General features: G+C 40.4%; 1 protein-coding gene across 20 annotated transcripts in view; it reads left to right on the top strand.

The window, feature by feature from the left end:
* PRRC2C (proline rich coiled-coil 2C) overlaps positions 1-24,185 on the top strand; it is a 78,945-nt gene that overhangs the window by 39,718 nt on the left and 15,042 nt on the right. For 7 of the 20 annotated variants that reach the window (XM_062602158.1, XM_062602159.1, XM_062602160.1 and 4 more), the window contains exons 15-27: positions 1,024-1,237; positions 1,989-4,352; positions 5,603-5,811; positions 6,423-6,577; positions 7,043-7,382; positions 7,856-7,941; positions 8,884-9,072; positions 9,224-9,268; positions 11,808-12,059; positions 16,768-16,857; positions 18,551-18,652; positions 22,763-22,979; positions 23,571-23,774. In XM_062602158.1, the coding sequence (XP_062458142.1) occupies positions 1,024-1,237; positions 1,989-4,352; positions 5,603-5,811; positions 6,423-6,577; positions 7,043-7,382; positions 7,856-7,941; positions 8,884-9,072; positions 9,224-9,268; positions 11,808-12,059; positions 16,768-16,857; positions 18,551-18,652; positions 22,763-22,979; positions 23,571-23,774 (4,467 nt within the window). The remainder of the gene's footprint in view (positions 1-1,023; positions 1,238-1,988; positions 4,353-5,602; positions 5,812-6,422; positions 6,578-7,042; positions 7,383-7,855; positions 7,942-8,883; positions 9,073-9,223; positions 9,269-11,807; positions 12,060-16,767; positions 16,858-18,550; positions 18,653-22,762; positions 22,980-23,570; positions 23,775-24,185) is intronic. The other 13 variants (XM_062602161.1, XM_062602176.1, XM_062602174.1 and 10 more) reach the window with 7 other exon arrangements.

The raw sequence follows: 24,185 nt of genomic DNA, 5'->3' as shown, positions 1-24,185 counted from the left end.
CTAATCCCTCATTTGTTCCCCATACTACAGGCGTTTGTATAGAGGCATCTGAGCCGAGCTCCACATGAAGCCGGCTCATTGGCTGGAGCGGCTGGGATATCTCTGTATTGCTCCCAGCATTTATTATAGGTGCTCGCAACTGACTGGGTGTGTTGGGATGGAATGATGCCCCCCTCCCGCAGTACATCTAGTTTAAAGTTTTCTTGACTAGTCTGGCAAGCTTCCTACCAAAACGGCTGTATACATATTATACACTATATATAGTGACAGAGAGTGGGTGGGTTTCTTAAAACTATATTATTTTATTGCTTGGAAGAAAATAGATTTTAATAGTACAAAAAAAAACATAATTTTTTGTTACTTGATTCTGAGTGAGCAGCTCTAGAGTCTTACTAGATTTGTGTCTTCAGATTCTTGGCACTTTTGAATTTGTGGAATGGCTGTCTGACATGCAGTTAGGAAAGCTATTGTCCACAGATAATACAAGTCTGGCATGTAATGTAATGGAGATACTTATCAAGCTAGTGAGCATAGGATATCCTGTATGAGTCCAAGGAATGAACAGAGGAAGTGGCAGGTTAAGCAAAGACAGTGAAAATTGTTGAATTTCTTTAAAAATGCTACACCCCCTTCCTTCCTGTTCCCCCACCACCAAAAAAAAAAAGGGCCTACAGTACAAAAAAGCATGTGTGTGTATGCTCATGTTGACTTTTGCCATTCAGATTTTACAGCAGAAAGGTCATCTACAAGTGTACAAGTTTACAGACCTGGTTCTTTCCCTTATAGTAGAAGCAGACAGCTTTTCCTTTTGTTGGCACATAGGGTACTAGTGGTGAATATGATTTAGTAATTCAGAGGTCACCTGGCACTAAATAAACATTTTGTTTCAACAGTGGAAAGAAAGGAGATGGAGGAGAGAGAATAGTGTTTTTCAGTACCTTCTGATACACTTTGTCTGTCTTCAGGTAGATTTCTTTGCTAATGTTAAATGTGTTTTGATTTTTGAACTTAAATCTGTCACAGGAATTATGCCTCCGAAACCACTGATGAGAAGAGACCAGATAGAGGGATCAGCAACTAGTTCAGATTCATTTGAACATATAGCTCGCTCAGCAAGAGAGCACACTGTTCCTTTGTCAGAGCCCCGCATGATGTGGGGGTCAGACCCATATCCCCATGCAGAACCTCAGCAGTCTAGCTCTCCTCCCAAAGTGTTAGAAGAGCCTGACAATTTGAGGTAAGCCCAGGTTATGTAGTCCTGCATGTCACTTCTCCAAGACATACATATTTACACACTTGGCTGTGTAACTTAGGTTGCAAAACACAGTTTAAACTTACTGGGTTATAGCTGCTCTCGGCCCAAAAGGAGTTGTGACTGGCGATGCAGTGTTCTTGGCGCTGTTGTATAAAACAGAAGATACGCCTGCTCTGTAGTAGGGTGTATAAAGACAATTTACCCCATGATATTTTGAATTTTCAGTTTTGTAGAACAATTCTACAATGTTGTCCTGTTCTCCATCTGCCCTGCATCCTCCCTGTACCAGAGAACTTCTGTCTGATGTATATTAGTTTCAAAAGTGGTGTGTTAAATACAAATGAATTTAAGCAAGACAGTTAACTTTTGACGTTTGTTGCGTGATGAGTGGTCAGGAAGGCTTCCTCTACATCTTTAAAGTACCTGGAATTTTCTTTTCTGTACTGCTGTCTGAGTAATACTTGTGATATTCACCTGCCAACTTTGGGGCTCCATTTAAAATTGCACATATGGCCATTAACACTTAAGAGACTCGCATAGCTGATTGTGCATGTGGCACTGAACTCTTAATCAGTATAGAATTGACCCCTACAACTGGCAGCCACTATGAAAATTAATACCTGTTATTTTCTAGGGCTGACATTAATCCTTCATTGAAACAGAAGATTTATTTTAGTAAACGTGAGTAGAATTTTTTCCTTCACCCTAATGTTCTTAATTGTTTGCTGCTTAGGTCTGAGGCACACTTGGAGCAAGAACGAGTTGCTGTCCCTGCCACTGCTTATCCTGTAGAACACAACCAGTTGGACTCGCATCCAAAGACAGATTTTTTCAGAGAATCAGGAGAGATGGAGGTACAAAAGTTCCCAAGCAGGCCTTTGGAAGATGTACAACCTCTCCAAACTGACACACCTAACACAGCAGTTAATTTTGAAGGAGTGAAGGACAAAGTTACACATAGCTCTCCAGAAGAACTGGTGCCTGTAGGGGAAAGTCACTCTTCACTAAAGAGAAGCATTTCCCATGGTTCAAGTCACTCTCTAAAGTCAGAAGACCAGAGGAATGAAACAGCAACAAATATACCTAAATTAAATAACAGGCCTCTTGAGACAAAGGAGACAATTGAGAGACTTGAGATTAAGCCAAAAAAAGAAATTCTGATCAATAGTAGAACGCTAGAAGGACTAAAACCTGAAAAAACTTTCAAACCTAAGTCTGAAACAAGATGGGGTCCTAGGCCGGGTTATGGCAGGAGAGATGAAGGTGGTGATAGACCAGTAAGAAGATCAGGTCCTATTAAAAAACCTGTGCTTAGGGATATGAAGGAAGAGCGTGAACAGAGAGAGGAGCGTGAACAGAGGAAGGAGAAAGAAGGAGAAAAGACAGCTAATGAGAAATCTAGCAAGCCTGAAAAAGGTGACAGAAAGGAAGCATCTCAAGTGCCACTGCTTCAGACTGAGCCAGAGATATCTGTCTCCAGTGGCACTCCTCTGGCTAAGAAGACAACCCAGGATACTGCTGTGACCCTGGCAAGCCAAGAGAGGGGTCAAGCTGAGACTGCAGCTAAAGCACTGGTTCAGACACCCACACCTCCAGTCCCACAGCAGCTACCAGCCGCCCAGCCTGCTGCTCCACAGCTTCCCCCTGCAGTACAGCAGCAGCCACCAGCTCAGCCAGCAGCACAGCAGCAGCCACATGTTCAGCAGCCAGCTGCTGCAGTGAAGGAAGAAAAGCAGACTGAGAAGGTGGTTAGCAAAGAGGGTTTAGAAAAACCACGCTTAGAAACCAGACCAGTAAAAAGAGAGCCTGGCTTGCCACCTAGGACATACTGGAAAGAGGCTAGGGATAGAGACTGGTTCCCAGATCAGGGATACAGAGGCAGAGGTCGTGGGGAATATTATTCTAGAGGTCGTAGCTACAGGGGTTCTTATGGAGGACGTGGTCGGGGCAGTAGAGGCCATAATAGAGAGTACCCACACTACAGAGATCCTAAGCCTAGATCAGACCATGTGCCTTCAGGGCCTGTTAGGCAAAGAGAAGAGAGTGAAACTCGCAGTGAGAGTTCTGACTTTGAAGTAATTCCGAAACGGCGGCGGCAGCATGGTTCAGAGACGGATTCTGACAGCGAAGTTCATGAAAGTGCAAGTGATACACTGCTTTCAGACAAAGACAGTCTAATCAAAGGCAAGCACCCAAAAAGAGAAGACAGAACTGATGGTAAGAAGCCTCCAAAGGTTCTGTCGTTCAAACCTGAAAACAGTATCAGAGTAGACAACAGATCTCTAGAAAAAACATACATTAGAGATGATGATAACAAACCCAAACCAGGATTTCTTCCTAAAGGAGAACCTTCTAGACGAGGCAGAGGGGGAATGTATAGACGTGGTGGTAGGGATCCTGGTGGGCGTCCTCCACGTCCATCCACAATAAGGAGACCAGCCTACAGAGACAGTCAGTGGAACCCTAGGCAGACAGAGATCATTAAACCAGAAGATGGGGAGCCTCCAAGAAGAAATGAACATTATGGTCCTATACCAGTTGATAAAAGACCTCCAAAATTTGAGAGAAAGTTTGATCCAAATAGAGAAAGACCACGAAGACAAAGGCCTGCTCGGCCTCCAAGGCAAGATAAGCCGCCACGCTTTAGGCGCCTAAAAGAAAGAGAGGCTGCATCAAAGATAAATGAGACAGTAACCAGCACATCAGCAGGTGCAACAGTTAGTAATACAGTTAATGAACCCACCACCACTGCTCTGGATGTGTCGGAAAGTAAGACACCAGACTTGTCCAACCAGAATTCTTCAGACCAGGCAAATGAAGAGTGGGAAACAGCCTCAGAAAGCAGTGACTTCAATGAGAGGCGGGAGAGGGACGAGAAGAAAACAGCAGATGCAGCAGCACAGGTGGCTGCAAAGGCAGGAGAAAATGCTGGAGCTCCAAAAAGGGAAATAGCCAAGAGAAGTTTCTCTAGTCAGCGGCCTGGAATAGACCGTCAAAACCGACGTGGCAACAATGGGCCAGCTAAACCAGGGAGGAACTTCTCAGGGCCTAGGAGTGAAAGGCGGAGTGGTCCTCCACCCAGAAGTGGAAAGAGAGGGTGAGCACAAACTTCTGTTAGCATACATGGTCAGGGTCTTCTGTTGTCCTCTTGTGACCCAAAATCATAAGTAATCTTAGATTAGTAGAACGGCAGAAAAGAGTAAGAAACACATGCATCTGTGGCTGTGTACTCTTGGGGGTTTTTTGTTTTTTTTTTTTTGTATGCAGACACTTGGAACATGGAGCTAAGAGCAGAGTATTCTTGTATGCACAATGTTTAAAAATGCCTAATTAAAAATCTGCATTGAAGTGCTGCTTAAGTTGAGCTATATTTTTCAAGATTTGGATGCAAGCTAGAATAGTAATGTGTGGTTTGGCAGTTGATACATAAACTGCTGCATTGCCTTTAAGATCACTCAACATAAACAGACATATTGAGAAATGCTTGCCATTGAGACTGAACTTGGTTTTACTATGTGCTAAATTTGACTGACACCTGGTAATTATCTAATGCTACTATTTGCCCACTGTTTTCATGCCACACTGCATGGTAGTCTGGTAAGTGGGAAGCAGGACAAGAACTTTTTCCATTGAATGTCTACACTGTACTCAAAGAATCCTGTGTGTGTAGGTTGCTGTAGTCTTAAATTCAGGTTTTGCCTGAGCTTAAAAACTTGTGATCAGTGCTTTTATCTCCAAATTAAATCTATTAAGAGTTCCTTTGGCTAGTCACCTAATGGAGATGTTAAAGCAAAAAGTGGGTATTACGGGTTCCACAGCAAAGACAGAATGCTGAAAATCTGACGTGGATTCACATAGCTTTTGGGAAGTGAGCATGTGGAGTAAGTATATTGTGCCTTGTTTATATTTGCTGACATTGCATACTGTATGCTTCTAGTTAGCTTGGGGTTTGATTTAGTTTTGTTGTTTTTTGGTTTGGTTTGGGTCAGGGTTTTTTTGTATTTTTTTTTTTTCATGGAAGGATTTACTGCAGTTGAAGTATACTGAACTGCATCCTTGTTGAGCTTTGGTACCTCTAATTGCATAGACCAAGCCAGAGGTGACCTTCAAATCATGTTTTGTTTTTTTTTTCCTGTGATTCCTTTTGGCAGCAGGGCTTTGATACATCCCCAGAACAGCTTTTGCTGTTAAGCTGCTTCCCACTGAAGAGCTGAAAGTAGAAAGCTTGGAGCCTACTAAGAAATTGCACAGTAGGCAAAGCCCTACAGTAGGATCTGCATTAGATTATTAGCTTCTTCCTGAGTGTTCTCTGTGGCTGATCATTTTCTCACATTTTTTCTACTGTAGGCCCTTTGAAGAGCAGACAGCAACTGTGCCTAGTGTCGATCCCACCAACAGCAACTCTTTGCATCAAGAGGATGGAGGTGTTACTGCTGCAGGCCAAAAGAGCACCAAGGATGCAACTAGCAAAAAGAGAGAAGAACCTAAGGCTGGTCCAAAGAAGCCTAAGGAAAAAGTGGATGCCTTGTCTCAATTTGATCTTAATAATTACGCAAGTATGTATTGGTAATATCCTAACAAGAATTTGTAATCCTGCTAGATTTGCTGCATACGGAACTAGATGTTTGAAAACTTACAGGAAAGTGATTTTTTTTTTTTTTTTTTAATACCAAAATAATTATGTACTTGAGTATTGGTACCTTTGTCATTATCTAATTAATGTGTGTGCCTCTGAAGTGGCAAATCTCATTGTGTATTTTTATGAACAATAAAGATAAGAACAATTTTGTTCTATCACCTGATCTTAACTCTATCATTCGTACTGTTTTCCACCACATTCTTAATTTGCTTAACCTTCATAAACAAAGGCAGTGGATATCACTGATATCCCTTATAGCTAATATGTGAGGAAGGCTGTTCATTATTATGTTTTAGTTCTTACTTCATGGAGAGTCTTGTGTAGGAACCTCCAGTTTTCAATTCTTAAGGATTAACTCCTCGTCTTCAAGCTCAACATCAAAGCATTCTGGCAAGCAGAAGCTTACCTCTAATCAGGACCAATATCTGCGGGGAAATAGCTTCCACTCTAAAGCAGATTTTGGCTTGGTGCGCTGCATCTGAAGCCGTTAAAACAGCAGCATCTATACCTTTACTTATATTTCTGTAGGTGTTGTGATCATTGATGATCACCCTGAAGTGACAGTAGTTGAAGACTCCCAATCTAACTTGAATGATGATGGTTTCACAGAAGTGGTGTCTAAGAAGCAGCAAAAACGCCTGCAAGATGAAGAACGTAGAAAGAAGGAAGAACAAACAGTGCAGGTACAAGACCAGCATTTATAGTGGGGAAGAGCACCTTGCGGTACTGGGAATGTTGTGAAGTGTGCAGTATCTTCCTTCCAAAAATATTGTATTTTCAACTTATAAAATATAATCGGATACCTGTATTAATATGAAGTTGTTCAGAATTAGTAAATAATAATAAGTTTTACTTAGTCATCTTTGTGTTCTGTGCTTCCTGATTGGGCACTGCCAGGCAGGTGGAACTGGCAAACTGAAAACACTATTTTTCATACTGTGATAAAGATTTATACTATTGCTTGTATATTGGTCGGTTCCAAGAGGAAAATGGAAGAGAAATCATTGCTCCTGTGATTAAATACCCCTAAAAAAATAAAGTTCTTTAAGCCAGGGTTAATTAGTTTGCTTTTTGCTATGACACAATGTACAGTTGGTTGTCTGTACAGAGTTATCAGCTGTAAGAATAAAATTGGCTTCTGCTTACAGGTGTGGACCAAGAAAGGATCAAGTGAAAAAGGCCGAGGTCAGAATTCCAAGCTCCCACCCAGATTTGCCAAAAAGCAGCAACAGGCAGCAGCCGCAGCTGCACAGCAGGCACAAGCTCAGGCACAAGCTCAGGCACAGCCTCCGTGTACAACGCAGACTCCGGGTCAGCCACCAGCTTCTGTTCAGCCACCAAACCAGGCTGCAGGAGGAACAGCCAGCACAGAGTACACAGTGTCAGGCAAAGTTCTTCAAAACACTCAGGCTCACAATGGTCTGGGAGCTGAATTATGGGAAAACAAGGTGCCTCCCTCAGCAGTTCTAAATGACCTCTCCAAAAAATGTAAGTGGTGTCTTTCAGATTTGGGATAGGGCAAGCACTGTAGTTAGAGATTGCTGATTGCCAGCTCTCTCTGTTGATGTCTCATTTCTACCTGTATTGTGTGCAGGGAATACATGGCAGCATTCCCAAGTGCAGTGTTGTAACCTATGAATACCTCTGAAAGGAGATTTTTGCGGTACAATATTACTCAGTGGTTTACATTATTTTCTTTGTTCACTATGAATGAGCAGCTGTCACTACTTTCAGAAATCGTTTTATTAGGCTTGGTCATATTTCTAAACATCATGACTGCCCCACTTGGAAACAGCTAAATAGGTAGCATATTGTTAACTGCTAAATAGGTTAACAGTTTCTTCACCAAAGCTTATTAATAAACACATCTATAATTTAATTCTCAGTCAATTGATAACTTTAGTCAAAAGCATTTAGCAACATTGAGGGCGGGGTTAATCGTCTCTTTTCTTAATTGTCAGTGGGACCCATTAGCCCACCTCAGCCACCTTCCGTCAGTGCTTGGAACAAGCCTTTGACATCTTTTGGTTCAGCTACATCTCCAGAGGTAAGAATGAAGAGAAGAGTAGCTGTATATGAAGTTTACCACAGTTACATCTCATTAGAAGTGGGTACAGATTATCCCTTTATTCAGACATGCACTTAACTAATAAGTGTAGAATTCCGTGAAGTTGGAAGATAGTACAGAAATGCAGGATACAGGCTAGTGCTTTTGTGACTGCAGCATAGAAAAACATTTCTCTGTAATGAAAACTTAGCCATTCACACGTTCTGTTGATAGGTGTTATTCAGTGCATTTTTTAAGTAAAAATACTGCTTAGTTTGCATGTGAACACTTGTGTGCAGTTCAGTAATGTAGATGGAAACAGGAACTAAATGCTTTTGTGTCCCTTCTTAAGTCAGTGGTACAAGAAGCAGTAGATGCTTGCTTTCTGTGTTAGCCCTACTTATCCTATGGAATTTGCATAGCCCTAAATTTACATTTGAAGTCCTGTGGTTTTGTTGGGCTTTTTAGGTCTTGACTTTGTTTTAGACAGTAAGAATGTGACATAACTCTTAAGGGAGACCATTTTAACTGCATAAGGAGATCTGGAAACCTTCAATTTCTTATTGTTCCTCTTGAACATTAATTCTTGATTTTTCAGGAGAATGTTGTGAACCTGAATCTGGACATTTTAATATGGCATTTGTCCCTCTCCCCCTTCTCTATCAGTTCATTAGCTTGATTACGTATTTCTTCATTGCTTCTTTTTTCTTACATTTGAGCTTGTATGAACATTAGGAACTTGAGGAGGAGGAATTATACATTCATAGATTGTTTACTCATGCAGATGTGTTGCAATTACAAATAATACTTTTGCTGGCAGAAGATAAAAGTACCCTTTTAGTGGTTTTTGACTGGGCATATTTGGTGCTCTTTTCTGAACCACTGGCATTGTACTGATCTAGAAAACTTTTAAAATATGTTTAATGTTTACTTTTTAACTAGGGAACAAAGCCTGGGCAAGAAGGTGGAGTTGATCTTGGTATAGAAACTATTCAGTTTGGAGCCCCAGCTTCCAGTGGCAGTGACAATGAAGTTGTCCCTGTACTTTCTGAGAAGTCCACTGATAAGCTACCAGAGCCAAAAGAGCAAAGACAGAAACAGCCTCGGGCTGGACCCATCAAAGCACAAAAGGTAAAAGGTCCTATCTTTGGTACAAACTTTTAAACTTCAAGAAGTTCAGGCGAAAAGAGGTTACAAATAATGGAATAGAGTACTCCTTCAGTTAGGACTAAACTGATAAAAATTGCATTTCCCTTTTATATCTCCTAAAACAATCAACAAGTTGGTTCTTGGAAAGAAGACGGGGAATTCAGTTCAAGAAGCAGGTGTAAGTAAACAATATCCTCGCCTAGCAGAGTTTGTCCATTGATTCTGTGTTTGGAGAAAAGGACATGGCTAGAGCAGGGATGGGAGTACAGATGTGCAGTAGCTTTGTTGGGAGACTGGATGTGGTGGAGTGTTACAGTTTTGTTTTGTAGTTTGGGATTTTTGGTGTTTTCTTGAGTTTACTACACTCAGGCTTTGAGAGCAGTTTTGAAGCAAGTATCCTGTTTCTGCCCTGGCTACATCTACACAGTTTTCTCTGTTTCTTCCTGCCACCATGCCAGCCTCAGCCTCCTCCAAATGACGCACGGGGCCCTGCTTAGTTTTGTAGCCAGGTTACCAAGATGAGTAAAACATCAAGTTACAGGAAAGTAGTGTTTTGAGGAAAGGGAAGAATGTGGGGGCAACTAATTTGAAGTCTCAAATTCTAATGCCAATGTCTGGATAATTAATTAATTTTTTTGCAGCTAATCTAGGAAGACTAAATAGTTAATCAAATTTATCTCAACCTAAAAAAAAGTCACTTGCCCTTCAGAGATTTAGGCACTCCATTTGATCGTTATCGTCATCTTGTATTTCCGTTGCACTCATAAGGAGTAATGCTTTCACCTCCTGTCATTTAGATTACACTTGGTGATCTTTCAGGTTAATGAAATGTATTTTCCTGTTATTTCCACCTCCAGTGCATATTTATCTATGCATCGCTAGTACACAGCACCAGCTTCTTACTCCCAGAAAGAGATGGTTACAGCAGATGAACTTGGCTGGTGACTTAAAGAACTAGCTATTTCAATCCTTCTCAATGTCTGAGATTTGGCAGCAGTCCTGATGTAATTAAAGCCCTTTCTTTAGTTTTCTGGAAGACCGGGTGTTTCTTTTGTTGGTTGTGTTTGGATTGGTTTGGGCTTTTTTCCCCTAAAAAAGCTGTAATCTGAAAGTGCAGTCACGTACAGAATGAATTTAACTTCTACTGCATCAGGCACTTGGTGGGTATGTTGCAGTTCATGGTTTTTATTGCAAAACATAAAACTGATACTGCAGGGAAATAGGCAGTATTTAATACTGCTGGTGAATTGTAGTAACCCAGCACATTAAAACCCCATACCTCAGGTATACTAGCAACATGCTTAAAACTGCCCCTATGAAATCACTTAAAGATGCTGAGCCCTGAATTTAAATATATAGAGAGTTTACACTGAGTTTCTCTTTTCTTCTTCATTATAGCTATTAAAGACTCGTGTAGATCTTGTTGAAAGACAAATGTGTGACTAAATGGTAAATTCATTGGGGTTTAATATTTCTGTGTACTCTTCTGAATGAGAGGGCTGTAATCCTTTAACTGTCTTGCTGACGAGAAAAAAAGCCCAACAAACAGTTCCTACACACCCAGCACCCTCATTGTGATATTGTTCACTATGAAGCCTAAATACAAATTTATGTTTGAGACTGCAGGAGTGTTGAACTAATACAGGCAATGTAAGAGGACCATATGTGAAACAAAACCATTTACCTTTCCAAGTATGACCTTAGTGTCTGGAGAGATTTCTGCCTCTATAAATTGTTGGAGCAAAAAATACTTGGGTTGAGGTGGGTCTAATATTCCTGATGGCTGCATCACAGAGCTCAGGCATCTGCTTTTATTGTTCGTTTCTTCTTTCCCTCAGAAAGCTAGTCTCTGCTGACCTCCTGAGAGTACCAAATACCTCCAGGGAAAATCCAACCTCCCCAAAGCCCAAAGACACTGTATTGTAAAGAGTCTTCATCTAACTCCTGAAGCAGCTCATTGTATTTCTAGAGACAATACCAGTAGCTTTGCTTTTTCCACTGTCAAAGGAATGAGATTTTAAGGACTGCCTTTAAGGAATTTTTGAGCTGCTCTGTAGTGAATAGGGCTGACTAGTCTCAGCCAGAAAGGATGTGGCAGAGCATTCAGGTTCCCTGAGGTCCTTCATTCTGCTTTAATTCAGCTGTACAAAAAGGAACTACTGAATTGCAGCAGTTATTCCAGCCATGGTGTCTCTGCAATATCAGGCAACACTTGCGTGTAGGTGTTTCATTTTTCCTGGCTATCCCCTTAGAGCTCAGTTCCTAGGAAAAAATGCTGCCAACATCCTTACATCAGGATATCTTTAAGTGAAGTTAGAGTCTTCTGTTCTAGTTCCCTGGGGCCCTGCAAAATCATGATTCTCTGAAAATTTAAATAACCTGTATGTTTATGAAGTCTTGTGGCTTTTATACTTTGTTGTGCTTCTCTTTTAAGGAGAGTCAAGCTGGCTTTCTGCTATAGGTTTTAACTAGATCTTTAGTTGAAGTCTGTCACTTCACATGAAACATGTATTGTTTGTAAACAAGAGTTTAGATTCTTAATGTTAAAAATGAATGCATTTCATGCATATTGCTAACTTAGCCTCAAATTATTTATCTGTTAGAAAATGCTTATTCTTCAGAAAAGTTTTGTCAAAATTATTTTAAGCATGTTAAAATATTCTTGTGGAATAGGACACAGAGGGGGAGAAATAACTGACAAGTTAACACTAACTTAGCTTCCAGACTTGAGTCCAGTAGAAAACAAAGAATATAAACCTGGTCCTATTGGGAAAGAGCGTTCTTTAAAGAACAGGAAGGTGAAGGATGCCCAACAGGGAGAGCCTGAGGGACAGGAGAAGCCATCTCCCACCTCTGTCAGAAGTCCAGAGCCTGTCGCTACAAAGGAAACCAAAGCAGCAAGTGAACTAAGCACGGAAATAGGAACGATGATATCTGTGTCTGCTCCAGAGTTTGGAACAAACACAAAGGTAAGAAAAATACAGCCACATTACTGAGCACTATATATAAAGTGTTGCTACAGTGATGTAGTTTACATCTGGTTGTGTGCTGGTGGTTCCTGGACAGCAGAGCCCACTGAATAGCAGATGTGAAACATAGTGGTACTGCTTGAATTAAACAGTTTGCCAGAAGTGGTACAGAGACATGCTGTTTTCATGCCCCTGTATAAAGATCAGCTTGGAAGGTTTTAAAACTTTTTTTTTGCTGCCTTATGAATGTGGAATCTCTGTCCTGAGCCGTGCTGCAGAGAGTAGTGCTGGAGCCTGGTATAGGCAGATTCTGTAAACTCACATGTATGTGATACATGCAGGATGAGTGCTTGATTTTAGCACAGAACTGGAGTAGTGTGTGCAATCATTGGCTGAGTGCATGGGTGAATTGAAGCTGTGAATTAAGTGCTGTTCTGTGAAAAAAAGAAATCTCTAAAGTTAAAGTGTTGGATAAGGCTTGCTTGGTTACCTAAAAGGTCTGTGTGTCAGCTCCTGTTGTCTTGGATATTGTGAAGGTACCACTTGCAGAACTCTTTCAGGATTTGAGGACTCTGTTATCTGCATGGAACTACCCTGCCTTCTCTGACTGCTCAACAGTGAGATGGTGACTTGCTGTCAGGATTCATTGTTCTACAGCTCAGTTTTTAGCTGTGGTGCATTGATAGCACTGGCATAAAAACATCCACAGAGGTGCTCTCCTTTTTGCCTGAAGACCAGTGCAGGGACTGCCTTCACTGCAGCACCATTGTGTTGAGAAGAACTAGTAGCTGTCATCTCTCAAATGTAAAGAAACTGCAGTTTGACCAGCTACTAGTTAATAGTTACACCTGCTTTGGTGAAAGAAAAATGTGGTTTTTTGTGCTTTTAAAGCAGTTTTGTGAGTTTAGGCTCGAGTTTGCTGCATGCTGTTTCAATCTTCCTTCTCCTAGTCTTAAGCAGAAATTTCCTGATGCCATTTAGGAAAACTGATCCTCTGCAGAAGTTGCATTTATTGTTAAAGGAGTCTGAAATGCACATCACTTACAATTTATCTTTGTCATTGCGGGGGGAGGAAAGACAGTTTTGGATTTTCTTTTGCCAAGGTGTCATGCAAGCAGACGGTGCTATCTCAGTGAAGTGTTACAGAGCAGGTGTTAAGGCAGATGCTTGTGTCCAACATGGTAGGTGCAAACTTGATTTTTGAGTTGAATGGCAAATATGTAAAAAAAATCAGTGCTGGGATTTCCCATCTTCCACCATAGTTTCCATCTTGTAAGTAGATGTGAAGGGTTTATATTGGTACCGGAAACAGATAAAGTGCCCCTCTTAGATGCAGGATCAGAAATGTAGAGCTGTCAACACCAGCTTGCTCAAATATTTGGTAACAGGGCTCTTTGTAGGTGTCATGTTCTTTCTCACTGTCTTTCAAGCTCCTGTTACCAGAGCTCAAGATCAGAGGAGATGCTTCTTCTAAGTCACGTACAGAATAGGAAACATATCTTTGTTGATTACTCCAGGCTAACTGGATATACAGTAGCTCTGCTAAAATCAGCGTAATTTCCACACTGCAGTTGTGTTTTTGATGTATGAGATCTTCAAAAGGGAAGTCTGGATTTTGTGCCTTTCTGGCCTTAGGACTGCCACAGTATCAAAGTGCCACGCTTCTGTCTTCCGGAGAGAAGACCAGAATGAAAGGAAATCTTCCAGTTTGTGCTGGGCATGAAAATTCCCAGTAATTTCTTCATTAAGTGGTTGCTAATAGGATCACTTAATAATAGGCCTAAATATTCCTGCCTCAACCGTTTCAGATTTGCTTTTGAATTAGTTTGTCATGAGTAGTTCCAGGGGCATCAGCAAGTTTTTTTTCTATGAAAGAGTTGGGTCGTCAGTCATATTTTGTATTCTGTGGAAGTTGAACCAACAACCTGGAGATTGGATAAGATAAGCTTCATCTACATACTGCAGGAATAAACCAGTCGCTACTTTTTAAAATGTCTTCTAAAATGGGTGCAAATACTGTTCTGGCCTTGGAGTTCCTGTAATCATTTGTGTTACAACTGCTTTCTCTTGTCTTTGTACTCTGTAGCGTTCATTAATGAGGGAAGAAGTGATGACATCTTTAACCTGATGTTCCAATGTCAAGTGTTGGAAGTTGTAGCAAACCTAAATGATTTCTCTTTTGACACTCTTCAATGCTCTTTTCAGAGACTGCTGCTCAGCTTTCAGGAAGGCACACTTTCTTTAGTGTGTTTGGTGATTTAAATGTCTGTAGAAGTCAAGCCAACTGTCCTTCAGAAACAGAAGTTTTGTAAGAGAACTGTGTCCATCCCAGAACAAGCATCTTAAAATCATGTGCATTTAATCATACAAAACTGCTTTACCTTAGCAACTGTATAAATAGAAATCAGCTCATACAGGGGAGATGTTTAAGTTTAGAACGTAAGCATGATGCTCCAAAGCAATTGCAGCTGTCTCTTGGGTTTTGCAGTTATGTTTTGCAGTAATGGCAATCTGACATGTAAAGTCTTTGAACTGGGTAAAACACCTTACCTATGCCTTTTCCCACCCTACCATGCCTGAGGTTCTGAATCTTTCAAATCACAGGAACAGTGAATAATACCTGATTACAGACATGGCAGTGAAATGTTTCACAGGGAGTTTGTAACAGTCTTACAGAGATGCTTCTAAAAGCACAAAGGCTGTACTTGAGAATAAATTTAGAGTGTCTTGGATGATTTATGTAAATCAGGAACAAATCAATAGCTAATTAATCCCATATAAAACACTGATCCTTTATAGCAAGGTCAGCTCTGAGGTCTGCCTTGTCCTTTTGTTCATAGTCACTTCAGGCTTTGTGATCTCTTTTTCTGGGGCAGAGTAGGTAGTTACTAAAAGCTTGCCTGTGCTTTTTCTTCAGGTATAAGTAACTTGCAGATAACTCCAAAAAAGCATGTGCAGGTTTTTTGTTCTACCTATTATTACTGTTACTGGTTTATAATAATCAGTTGGTTTCTTCAGTAAAACAGTTGTAGAGGAGAATCACTTTAATTGAATTACAGAAGCTTATGGTGATAAACAATATCTAACAGAGATTCCTAGACATAGGCAAATGAAGGATTGTGCTTAAACTACAGTTCTGGTGGCTAAACCGCTGTCTTACCTGCATGTTCAGCATGTGAGCAGTCCTTACAGGATGGTTCAGCATTGTACATATACTTCTAAAGGTGTCAGAGTTGATATGGTGGTTCGGTTTTAATTCTACTGAAAAAGCAGTTTTATGCGGTACATTTCCAAAGTGAGAAAGTTAGCAGTACTTTGATCTGATTTCTTTTGTAAGTAATCTTGGTGCTGAGACCTTGTAAAAATTGCATCCAGACCTTGAAGGAATTTGAATAATGTTTTAGCTTGTCCTATTCTACCAAAGTGAGCTCATCCTTTAAAGGAAGATTCTTTGTTAGAATCTTAGTGCTTTAATTGCTCTTTTAGGAGGCATTGGCTTAGACTTGAGCAATAAATTGAGTGTGTTCTTTTTTAGTGGTTTTCCATCATACTGCTTGGGTGCAGTTAAACAAGCATTTTGTGGTTTGTGCCTTCAGAATCATGTGTTGGAAAGTCCAGGCACTCATCAGCAGTTCTGCTGCTAATCTGTTCTTCAGTTACTTCGTGGTGTTTGATTCTGTAAAAATGATGGAGCGTTTTCTGGACTTCAGACATGGAAAACTTTGGAGATTGCAGTGCTTCTAGAGAGTGGATCTTGGCTAGTTCAGTGTCACACTGTTTGTCTAACAAAGTTTCTGGATCAGGTTCTGGTAACACCTGTTTGCCTGTCCAGAATATGCTCAGTAGATATCCAGTGATAAGAAATAAAACCCAGTGTTTGAGATGACTTTACAGAAGTACCAGTGCCTTTCTGTTCATTGTAGGTCATTCTCTAGATAGCTGACAGTGTTATCAATGAGACACTTTGACACGCAGTTTATACTCGCAGCTGAAATGGCCACTGGCTACAGCTAGGTCCATGAAACTGGAGCTTGTTCATTGAGCATATTAACGTCAACTTACACTGTGACAAATAAACTTCAAGGAAAGCCTCTGGGTAGATGGGAAACTTCAGTTCTTTTCTTCTTGGAATTGCTGCCTAGTGCAGAAATCAGTAGACTTCACCATCCAGAGAAACTGACTTGTGACTTTCAGAGAGAAGACTTAAAGGAAGAAAAATTGTTTTGCAAATTGCAGCCATTCCCGTGTCTTCTTTTTAATCTGGAAGGCCTTGCTTGTCATTGGTTTACCCAAGAAATTTCTCTATTTTAAGCTGCAGAAAGCTTTCAGCTAATAAATTTTACTTTTTAAATAGGCTAGAAATGCCTACAGATGGCTAATCAGTTACACTACAACAGTTCGGTGCCTAGTGTCCAGGTAGTACTTCGCTCTGTATATTCTTGCTTTACAGATTGTATTTTGGCTTGTCTCCAGACGTACATTATGAGGTCATGAGGCAAACTGTAATCTCCCAAGAATTCTTCTGACCTCATTAGCAGTTCAGCAATAAAAATTGCTGGATATGCCTTCTAAGAAAAGAAAAGATATGAAATTCTAATCTTCTGTTGCCTGGTGAACTCCTCCTGTAGAAAGGCTGACATCTGTCCAAGAAATTGAACTCTTAATTTAGGTAAGGGAGATATTTTAATGGAATTATTTTTCTTCACAGGAGTCTGTAACAGACTACACTACACCTTCTTCTCATCCTAACACAATGGCTACTAGCAGTACAAAAATGGAGGAGACTTTGGTGACGAACGTAAGTCTATTGCAGTGATCATCTTGACTTTGAAGACAAGAAAATATTTTCACACTTTAAAGCACAAAATAGTGCCTTCAGTAAACAAGTCACTAGGGTTTCTTTCATGTTAACTAGAGTTGCATTGCTCAGTAATCTTACTCTGAAGCAGATTTGGTTTTGATTAGTATCTCTTCTGGAATTCCTCAGGTATTTTCTTGCCTTCTGATCAGCCAAAATGGGCTAAAGAGCACAGAAAGTGGAGATGTTTCTTTTTTTTCTGAAAAAAAGAAAAAAAAGCTAAAAGGTAGGCCTAAATGAGGAAGTGTGCTCTCAGCAGCACTTGGGACTTGAATCTAGTACCAGTAGCAAAGCCCTGTAGGTGAGTTTGAAGAAAGGCTTTTACAAACGGGGCAGTTCTGATCTGTAGCCAGAAATCACAGCAGCTGCATGTAAAGGGAGCAGCTTCAGTAGGCTTTCAGTTGATCTGTTGCTATGGAGATGAGATGTTCAAAGTCCTCATAAAACCAGTGATCCTGGCTGTGAGCATAGTGTAACGATTGAGAGGACCAACTGGGTTATGGCTTGCAGTGAAATCAAGTTTGTCTTGAGTGTGCTCGGATGTCAGGGAGCTTGGACCTTGTGATATTTGTTGGTTTGAGTAGCAGAAATAGAATTACAGCTCAGAGTTGAGTCAGTTGTTGATTGAGGAAAGAAAGAATCATACAGTAGCATCTCAGGTTTTTATGAAGATGCTTTTCAGCTTACTGCAGCATCCTTTAAAGCCATTTGGAAGCAATACTGGTTGAACTTTTCTGCTGGGTTTTCTGGTGGTGTGGTTTCTGTCTTTGGTGGTTAGTGTGGAAGACTGAATTCTTTTGTGTTAATGATGTTAGTGTGGGCTCCCCTGTGGGGTGTTGGAGTTTGATTTCCAGCACAGAATATGGGGGCTTCTGGCACATAGGATCTGTGCTATTACCTGCTTCAAAGCTTTAATTTCTATGTCTTTTGGATGAGCCTTATCTCATCCAGCAGAAGTCCATTAGGTATGCTCTGAATGGAGAACAAAATGGTTAGAAGTAACAGACTGGCCACTGGAGTATTTTTTATCCACTTCATTTAAAACTTCTAGGAAATCAGTAAGTGTTTTCTTAGGCAATGAGAGCAATAGCATTATGTCAGGTTTATTTCCTTAAGTTTCACATCTTTCATCTTTCGAAAGAGAAGAAAACTGAATTCAGTTATTGGATGGCAAATCCATTTTGGTTTGTTTCATGGTCCTGTGACTTTGGAGGTTTATAGCTTCCTCTTTTCAGAAACTGAATCTTGGAACTCAAGGTCATGGCACCCCATGTACTGTATTTGTACAAAAGGGGACAAACCTGTCTTGAAGAATTTTTCATATCAGTAAACTGAAAATATACTTTAAATCCCAAAGCAGAAAATTGGTATTTGTTTATGCAGAAGACATGGACATTTTAGAACCTTAGTCTTCATTCAGCCTTTTAAAGAGAGATGACAAGCATCTCAGAATGGCCTTTCTGAATGGCCTTTCCCCACCTACCAGATTTTTACCTTATTTTATCAAAATCTCCCTGCAAAATGCTCAAGCCTTGAAGAAATTGTAGCTCACTTAATAAAGCTTGAGCTTTGCTTTTCTGGGGCTTTTGTAGTAGACATAGTTAGAATGTGATGTGTGTTGCCTGCCTTTCAGGTGCCCCTGCCCCACACCCTTCCCCTCCCTAGGAGGGAGACTCTACAACAGAGCTCCAGCCTAACTCCAGTTTCTCCCGCTACCGTCGACCTCACCCTCAAGGTATGTACCACATCCCTCTAAGGGTCGTTTTCTTGCATGCAGGGGAAAAAGTTAATGGAGAACTTGCTGGTGAACCTTTTTTTTTTTTTTTTCTCTCAAGAGCCTTCCTTTTATTTCCTCTGCTGAACTGCTTTTGCATATAAATGGATGGCTGGAACACAAGACTATCAAAGGATGCATTTAAATTATAAATCTCTAACCCCGTTTTGCATTAACACTTGGCATCTCAACCAATCTTGGCTCCAAATGCCCTGAAAAAAAAAATCGTAGTATTTTAGCATTGTACAATAGTGTTCATGACAAACCATCAGAATCTGACTGAGGGTTTTTGAGAGTTTAGCTGAAAGTAAGTTGCCTGGTTTAGTATTGAAGGCTGTAAGGAGTTGCTGGGTAAGCCAAACTTGATTTCTATTATCTGTAAGATTTTGGAGCAGGCTTAATGTGGTATTGAGTTGAATGGCCAAAGTTCTGAATAATGAGATGTAGGTGGTATGTTGATGTCTCTGAAGGGCAGCTTGATCAGCTAGTCAGAATGTGTTTTCTTGTGCTGTGTTATGTTGTTTTTTGCTCTCCAGCATAGAGCAGGTATGTAGAATATTTTGAATTATTTTCCTATTTTGTTGGATTTTGGACTGTGTGCATTGTATAACTCACTAACATAGAGTTGGACTCTAGCTTTTGCTACTGTATCTCTAGAAGGTTTTGGTCCTTTTGGGTTTTTTTTTTTTTGTTTTGGTGTCCTAGATCTGTCCGTGATTGTGACCACAGGTGACTGAACCAGTAGAAATACTGTTGCTGCTTCTGGTATTAAGGAAGAGTGATGTCTGAACTTAGTTTCTCTAATTTTTGAAAAGAGGAAATGAAACTAGGGATTGGAGGAGAAGCTTGGTTGTCAGTCCCAGTGAGACTTGTGTCTCACTGGCATGATTTGACAGCTGCTTGCTAGTGTTCTCTACAGATGATAGTTATTAATGATCTCTTGTTGAATCTTTGCTTTTCTTTTTTTAACACTTTATTTCCTGAAAAAAAAAAAAGTTACTTTAAAACAGTAGACCAGCAAAAATGGGAGATGGCTGGAGAGGGACAAGTAGTTTAACAAAAATTTGGTTTTCTATTGCATTCTTTTTTAAGAAATTACCATAATCTGACTTTCTGGCGCCTGAAAGCATTTTTTGAAAATAGCACTTTCTAACTAGCAGCTGGATATCTGATTCACATGTAATACAGGTAGGAATGTTACTATAGCATGATCCTGCAAAGAATGTGACACTGCTTGGTTAGAAAGCAAACCGTGGTGTTTGTGTCATTCATCCTACAGTTTCTTTTTCTGCTGTTCTGGTGTTAGTGATTTGATCGCCTTCTCAGTCAATGACAGGTTTTGGATGCGTGCTAACAAAGTATGTCAAAGATCCATGTTTTGAGGCTGCCTTGAAGAACACTGACCAGAATGTGAATGGAAAGGCATTTGGAAGCAGCATTATCTCTGATTTCTCTATTCCAGCCATTGGAGCTCTACCTCCTTTTTGCAGACACTGAAGGCAAAAAAGCTTGTTTTGAAGCGCACACTAAGACTATCTTGTGGTCCAGACAGAGCAGAGCTGCTCTTTGTGTTTTCCTCTTCAATATAATGATTGCTTCTTTTAAAAAATACTTCTGGTGCAGCAGAGAGGAAAGGTTTTCCATCATTCTTTTAAAAGAACCAAATCTCCAGGCTCTGCCTCCATAAAGGAATAATTCTTGCCCCTCCTTTTTCCTCAGTCTCCTATCAATGGAAAGCTCTTTGTGAGGAGACTTAGCAGGGGAACTGAGCCACAGTTGCTCCCACCGCTTGACATCATTCTGACAGTGTGTAGGTATGAGGCAGTCTCATTGGGAAGGCTTGTTGAGATCTCTTGCTTCCTCGGAGTAGCTTTGCTAAACACACCTTTACCAAGGCAGACATCCTCTTAAGGACTTAGTTGATGGGGCTATTGGTAGGTAAGGAGCTGAGCAAACTTAAATTCAAAGCAATCTTAAACTGAGCAGCTGGGCTCTCTTTGACATTCTGAGGTTCTACATAAATTCCTGTATACAAATCTGGTCTAGAATCTGACATGTTTTGACTTTCTTTTTCTGGTCACTTAAACCTTGTCATGCTTAAGGATGTGCACATTGGTATTTGTCTCCAGCTAAGTTTTGGGGTAATACATACTGGACTGTCATTGCAATGTGAAGGCCCCATTGGGTCAACAGTGAAGAGGAGCCTCAAGCAACTGTGATCTCCAACTAGTGCTCTTGTTCTCCCATAACTAAGCAAACAGTGAAACTATACATACCACTGTCCTCAGCCTCACTTAATTTAAAGCCTCTTACTCCATATCTGGTCTGTAGATGGTGCTGCATAGGCACTCTTAACAGTACCAGTCTCTTTTACATCTTTTTTTCTGGCATAAGAAGTTAGAGATTGTAAGGAGTTCTCTGAAAGCAAAGCTGCTAGAAAACTCAGAACCATCTTATATGCTCTTTAATAAAAATTTGAAAATGGAAGACAAAAGTCAGTGTGTAGGTTAACTTTTACTATGAATAATTTCTCCCAAACATCATGAAATTCACTGAACATAATATAAGCTTCTGCACTTTTTCTCTGTGCAGACATTCACAGCTATTTCTTCACTTCCTCTTGATACTAGTGCAGTACAACACTTCACTCTGTCTTGCCAGAGCCTGTGATGTTCAGAAAGGAGCTTGTAGTCTTGCCTGTACTCCACCTTCAGCAAAATTCAGCAGATTAATAATCAGTTCTGAAGTTTGCCCTGTCTGCAAGAATTTGAACCAGTTTGGAGGAAAATATTGTGGAGGGGAAACTGAGAATGACTTTGTGTAACAAAGTCTTCATCCTTACTCTTTATTCTCTTGAGGAATACAGAACTCCACTTTCTGCATGGAAAAGTACTGGTCACCTGTTACCCACTTCTTTTGAGATAGCTTTATTTTTTTTATCACTTCTGAAGCATCTACACAAATATCCTAAGTCATGTTTGGTCTGTCCCTGTGCCTAACTCATGCAAAACAGGGTAGGTTAAAAGTATGACTTTGAGTGACTGCAAATCCCCGTTAGGGGGCTCTGTTGATCCAAGGTCAGACTTGGTGAGTATGTATTTGTCCCTTTACATATACTGTTAAAGACAGAACCTGGCCTTGAGAAGCTTATAGTCACCAGATGAGCGATTTTAGCCTATGGCATCCACCTCTGCTAGCAAAACCTTTTCTTTGCCTGGGTGCAGCTGAAGGTTGTAGAGAAGTCCGTGGACTGTGTTTGAGCCTTTAAATTAGTGAGTGTGGTCTGAACGTTAATATTTCCTTTTCAGTAGTCATTCAGCATTGTCTCAGTTCAGATTTGGCATTGCTTGTCTAATGTAGCAATAATTAGGTTATTGGCTGCAGTAAACCAGTAGTTCTTTCCACTTTTGGTGGAAGATAATTGTGTATAAAATACTTAAAATGGAGCTTCATCTTCATTGTCGCAGAAGACTTAAACTCAGAATTATTGCAGAAATAAGGAGCATGAAGCATTCTTAGCATTCATGTAAAGCACTGTGCACAAGCTGTGTCAGCTTGTGATTGCTTTTCGAACAAGCAGATGCTTTGAGAATCTAAATTCGACTACTCATGTTTACTGAAATAAGTGTTAGATATTTTTGGTGGTCACGCAAAGTGGATGATTTACCAAGAAAGCAAGGGGCCGTTTCATTTAAATGGCCCAATTAACTTGTAAGTAAGGATTTAATGGAAATATGTAGAGGTTTCTTACCTTTCTTTTGCTGACTGTGCCTTTTGCTCTTCATGTCAAACAAAACCAAGCCAAATTAGTGTGAGTGAATTCTCTTTTGAGCGTTGAATGTTAAGACAGTGAACTGTGCACATGTGCAGTTGGGGCAGATAAGAAGCTCCAGCCTAAGGCTGTATGCTTTTTGCATGAACAGAGTTGCACGATCGTAGTGACTTTTTAAAAAGAGGCTCGCATGAAGCCTGAATTGCCTTTTGAACTAAGAAGGACTGTTAAAAAGATGACGACTGCTTGACTAGTTGAAACTTCCTAATAAATGAGAAAATTTATTTTCTTTTAAACAGATGGAGTCTGCGCGCAAAGCATGGGAGAATTCCCCAAACATGGGGGATAAGAGTTCGCCAGTGACCTCAGCAGCATCTCCCATTGCTGGTGGCAGTGGCAGTAGCAGCAACAGCAGCAGCAACACAGGGCCAAGCAGTGGTACTTACAGCTCTTTCTCTAGTGCATCAATGCCTCCTATACCTGTGGCCTCAGTCACACCAACAACTTCACTTTCAGGTACCAGAAGTCAAGGTTATAGTATCCTGTTGTACTGTTTCTTGGTTATGTTTTTCAAGAGATTAGATTCCCTTTGGAATTATGTTCTGTGCAAAGCTAACAGAAGTTTTACACTAGTATTAATTGTTGGATCTGAACAGCAGCTTCCCAGATACATTTTGAACAAGGTAATAATTCACCTGTTTCAGTCAGTTGTGTAGAATACTAAGATATCTCTCCACCTATGCTACTTACATGGACTTGAAACAGGAGGTAAACTTACACTGTTGGCTGCCTTATTCGTTTTACTTTGTTCAGCTGAACAAAGGCAAGCAAGTTGATTTTTCAAGCAGATGGTAGTTCTGATATCCAGCTAATAGCGGTCTTACTTTCATTTTTGCTTTTGAAGTCAAAGCTTTGACAGATCATACCAAAGCCCCTATGCAATAGGCAGAGCAAATGTCCAGCTGCTCTTCGCAAGCAGCTCTGATTTCCACCTTGGTTCTTCACAGCAAACAAAAGTCTGATGACTGCAGAAAGACGAGGCTTTGAAATATTTTTAGCTGGTATGTGACTTATCAAAATTTATTGTTGATTTATTGTTTCTCCTAGGAGCTGGAACATATACAACCTCTTCACTGAGTACAAAGACTGCAAGCACCTCAGACCCTCCTAATATATGTAAAGTGAAACCACAGCAGTTGCAGACAAGCAGCCTAGCTTCTGCCAGTCACTTTTCCCAGCTGAGCTGCATGCCATCCCTCATTGCCCAGCAACAGCAAAGTTCCCAAGTCTATGTGTCTCAGTCCGCAGCAGGTAATAGTGTTTGTGGCCAAGAAGCCACGAGTCTGGGTTTTTTTCGAGTTTTGAAGCTTGAAAGTTGACTTCAGTTCTGGTTTTATCTGCAGTAAAAACAAAATGACGGAGAGCATTCTGTAAGCAAATACTAATTGTGTCTTATGCTAAATATGCAAGTTCTATTGGTAAATATAAAGATAATGCTGTGTTGTTAGTTTGTTGAGGAAAGTAATTTTGAATCTTTTAGTGTATCATTTTTCTGTCCCAGAATTGTAAATCACTGTTTTTAAGACCAAGAATGATTTAGTCTTGACTTCTTAAAGTGCTGCAATAATTTAGAATCATGTCTTTTCTCTTGAAAGAAAACTCTACATATAGTTAATCTAAATTACATGACAGTATAGCATGTTCTTTCCATTCCTTCACCTG

The sequence above is a fragment of the Pezoporus occidentalis genome, unplaced genomic scaffold (assembly GCF_034315485.1).
Source record: "Pezoporus occidentalis ecotype Australia unplaced genomic scaffold, CSIRO_AGI_Poc_V1 ctg76, whole genome shotgun sequence".
NCBI classification, from domain to species: Eukaryota; Metazoa; Chordata; class Aves; order Psittaciformes; family Psittacidae; genus Pezoporus; species Pezoporus occidentalis.
This window is presented reverse-complemented; position numbering and strand designations above follow the sequence as displayed.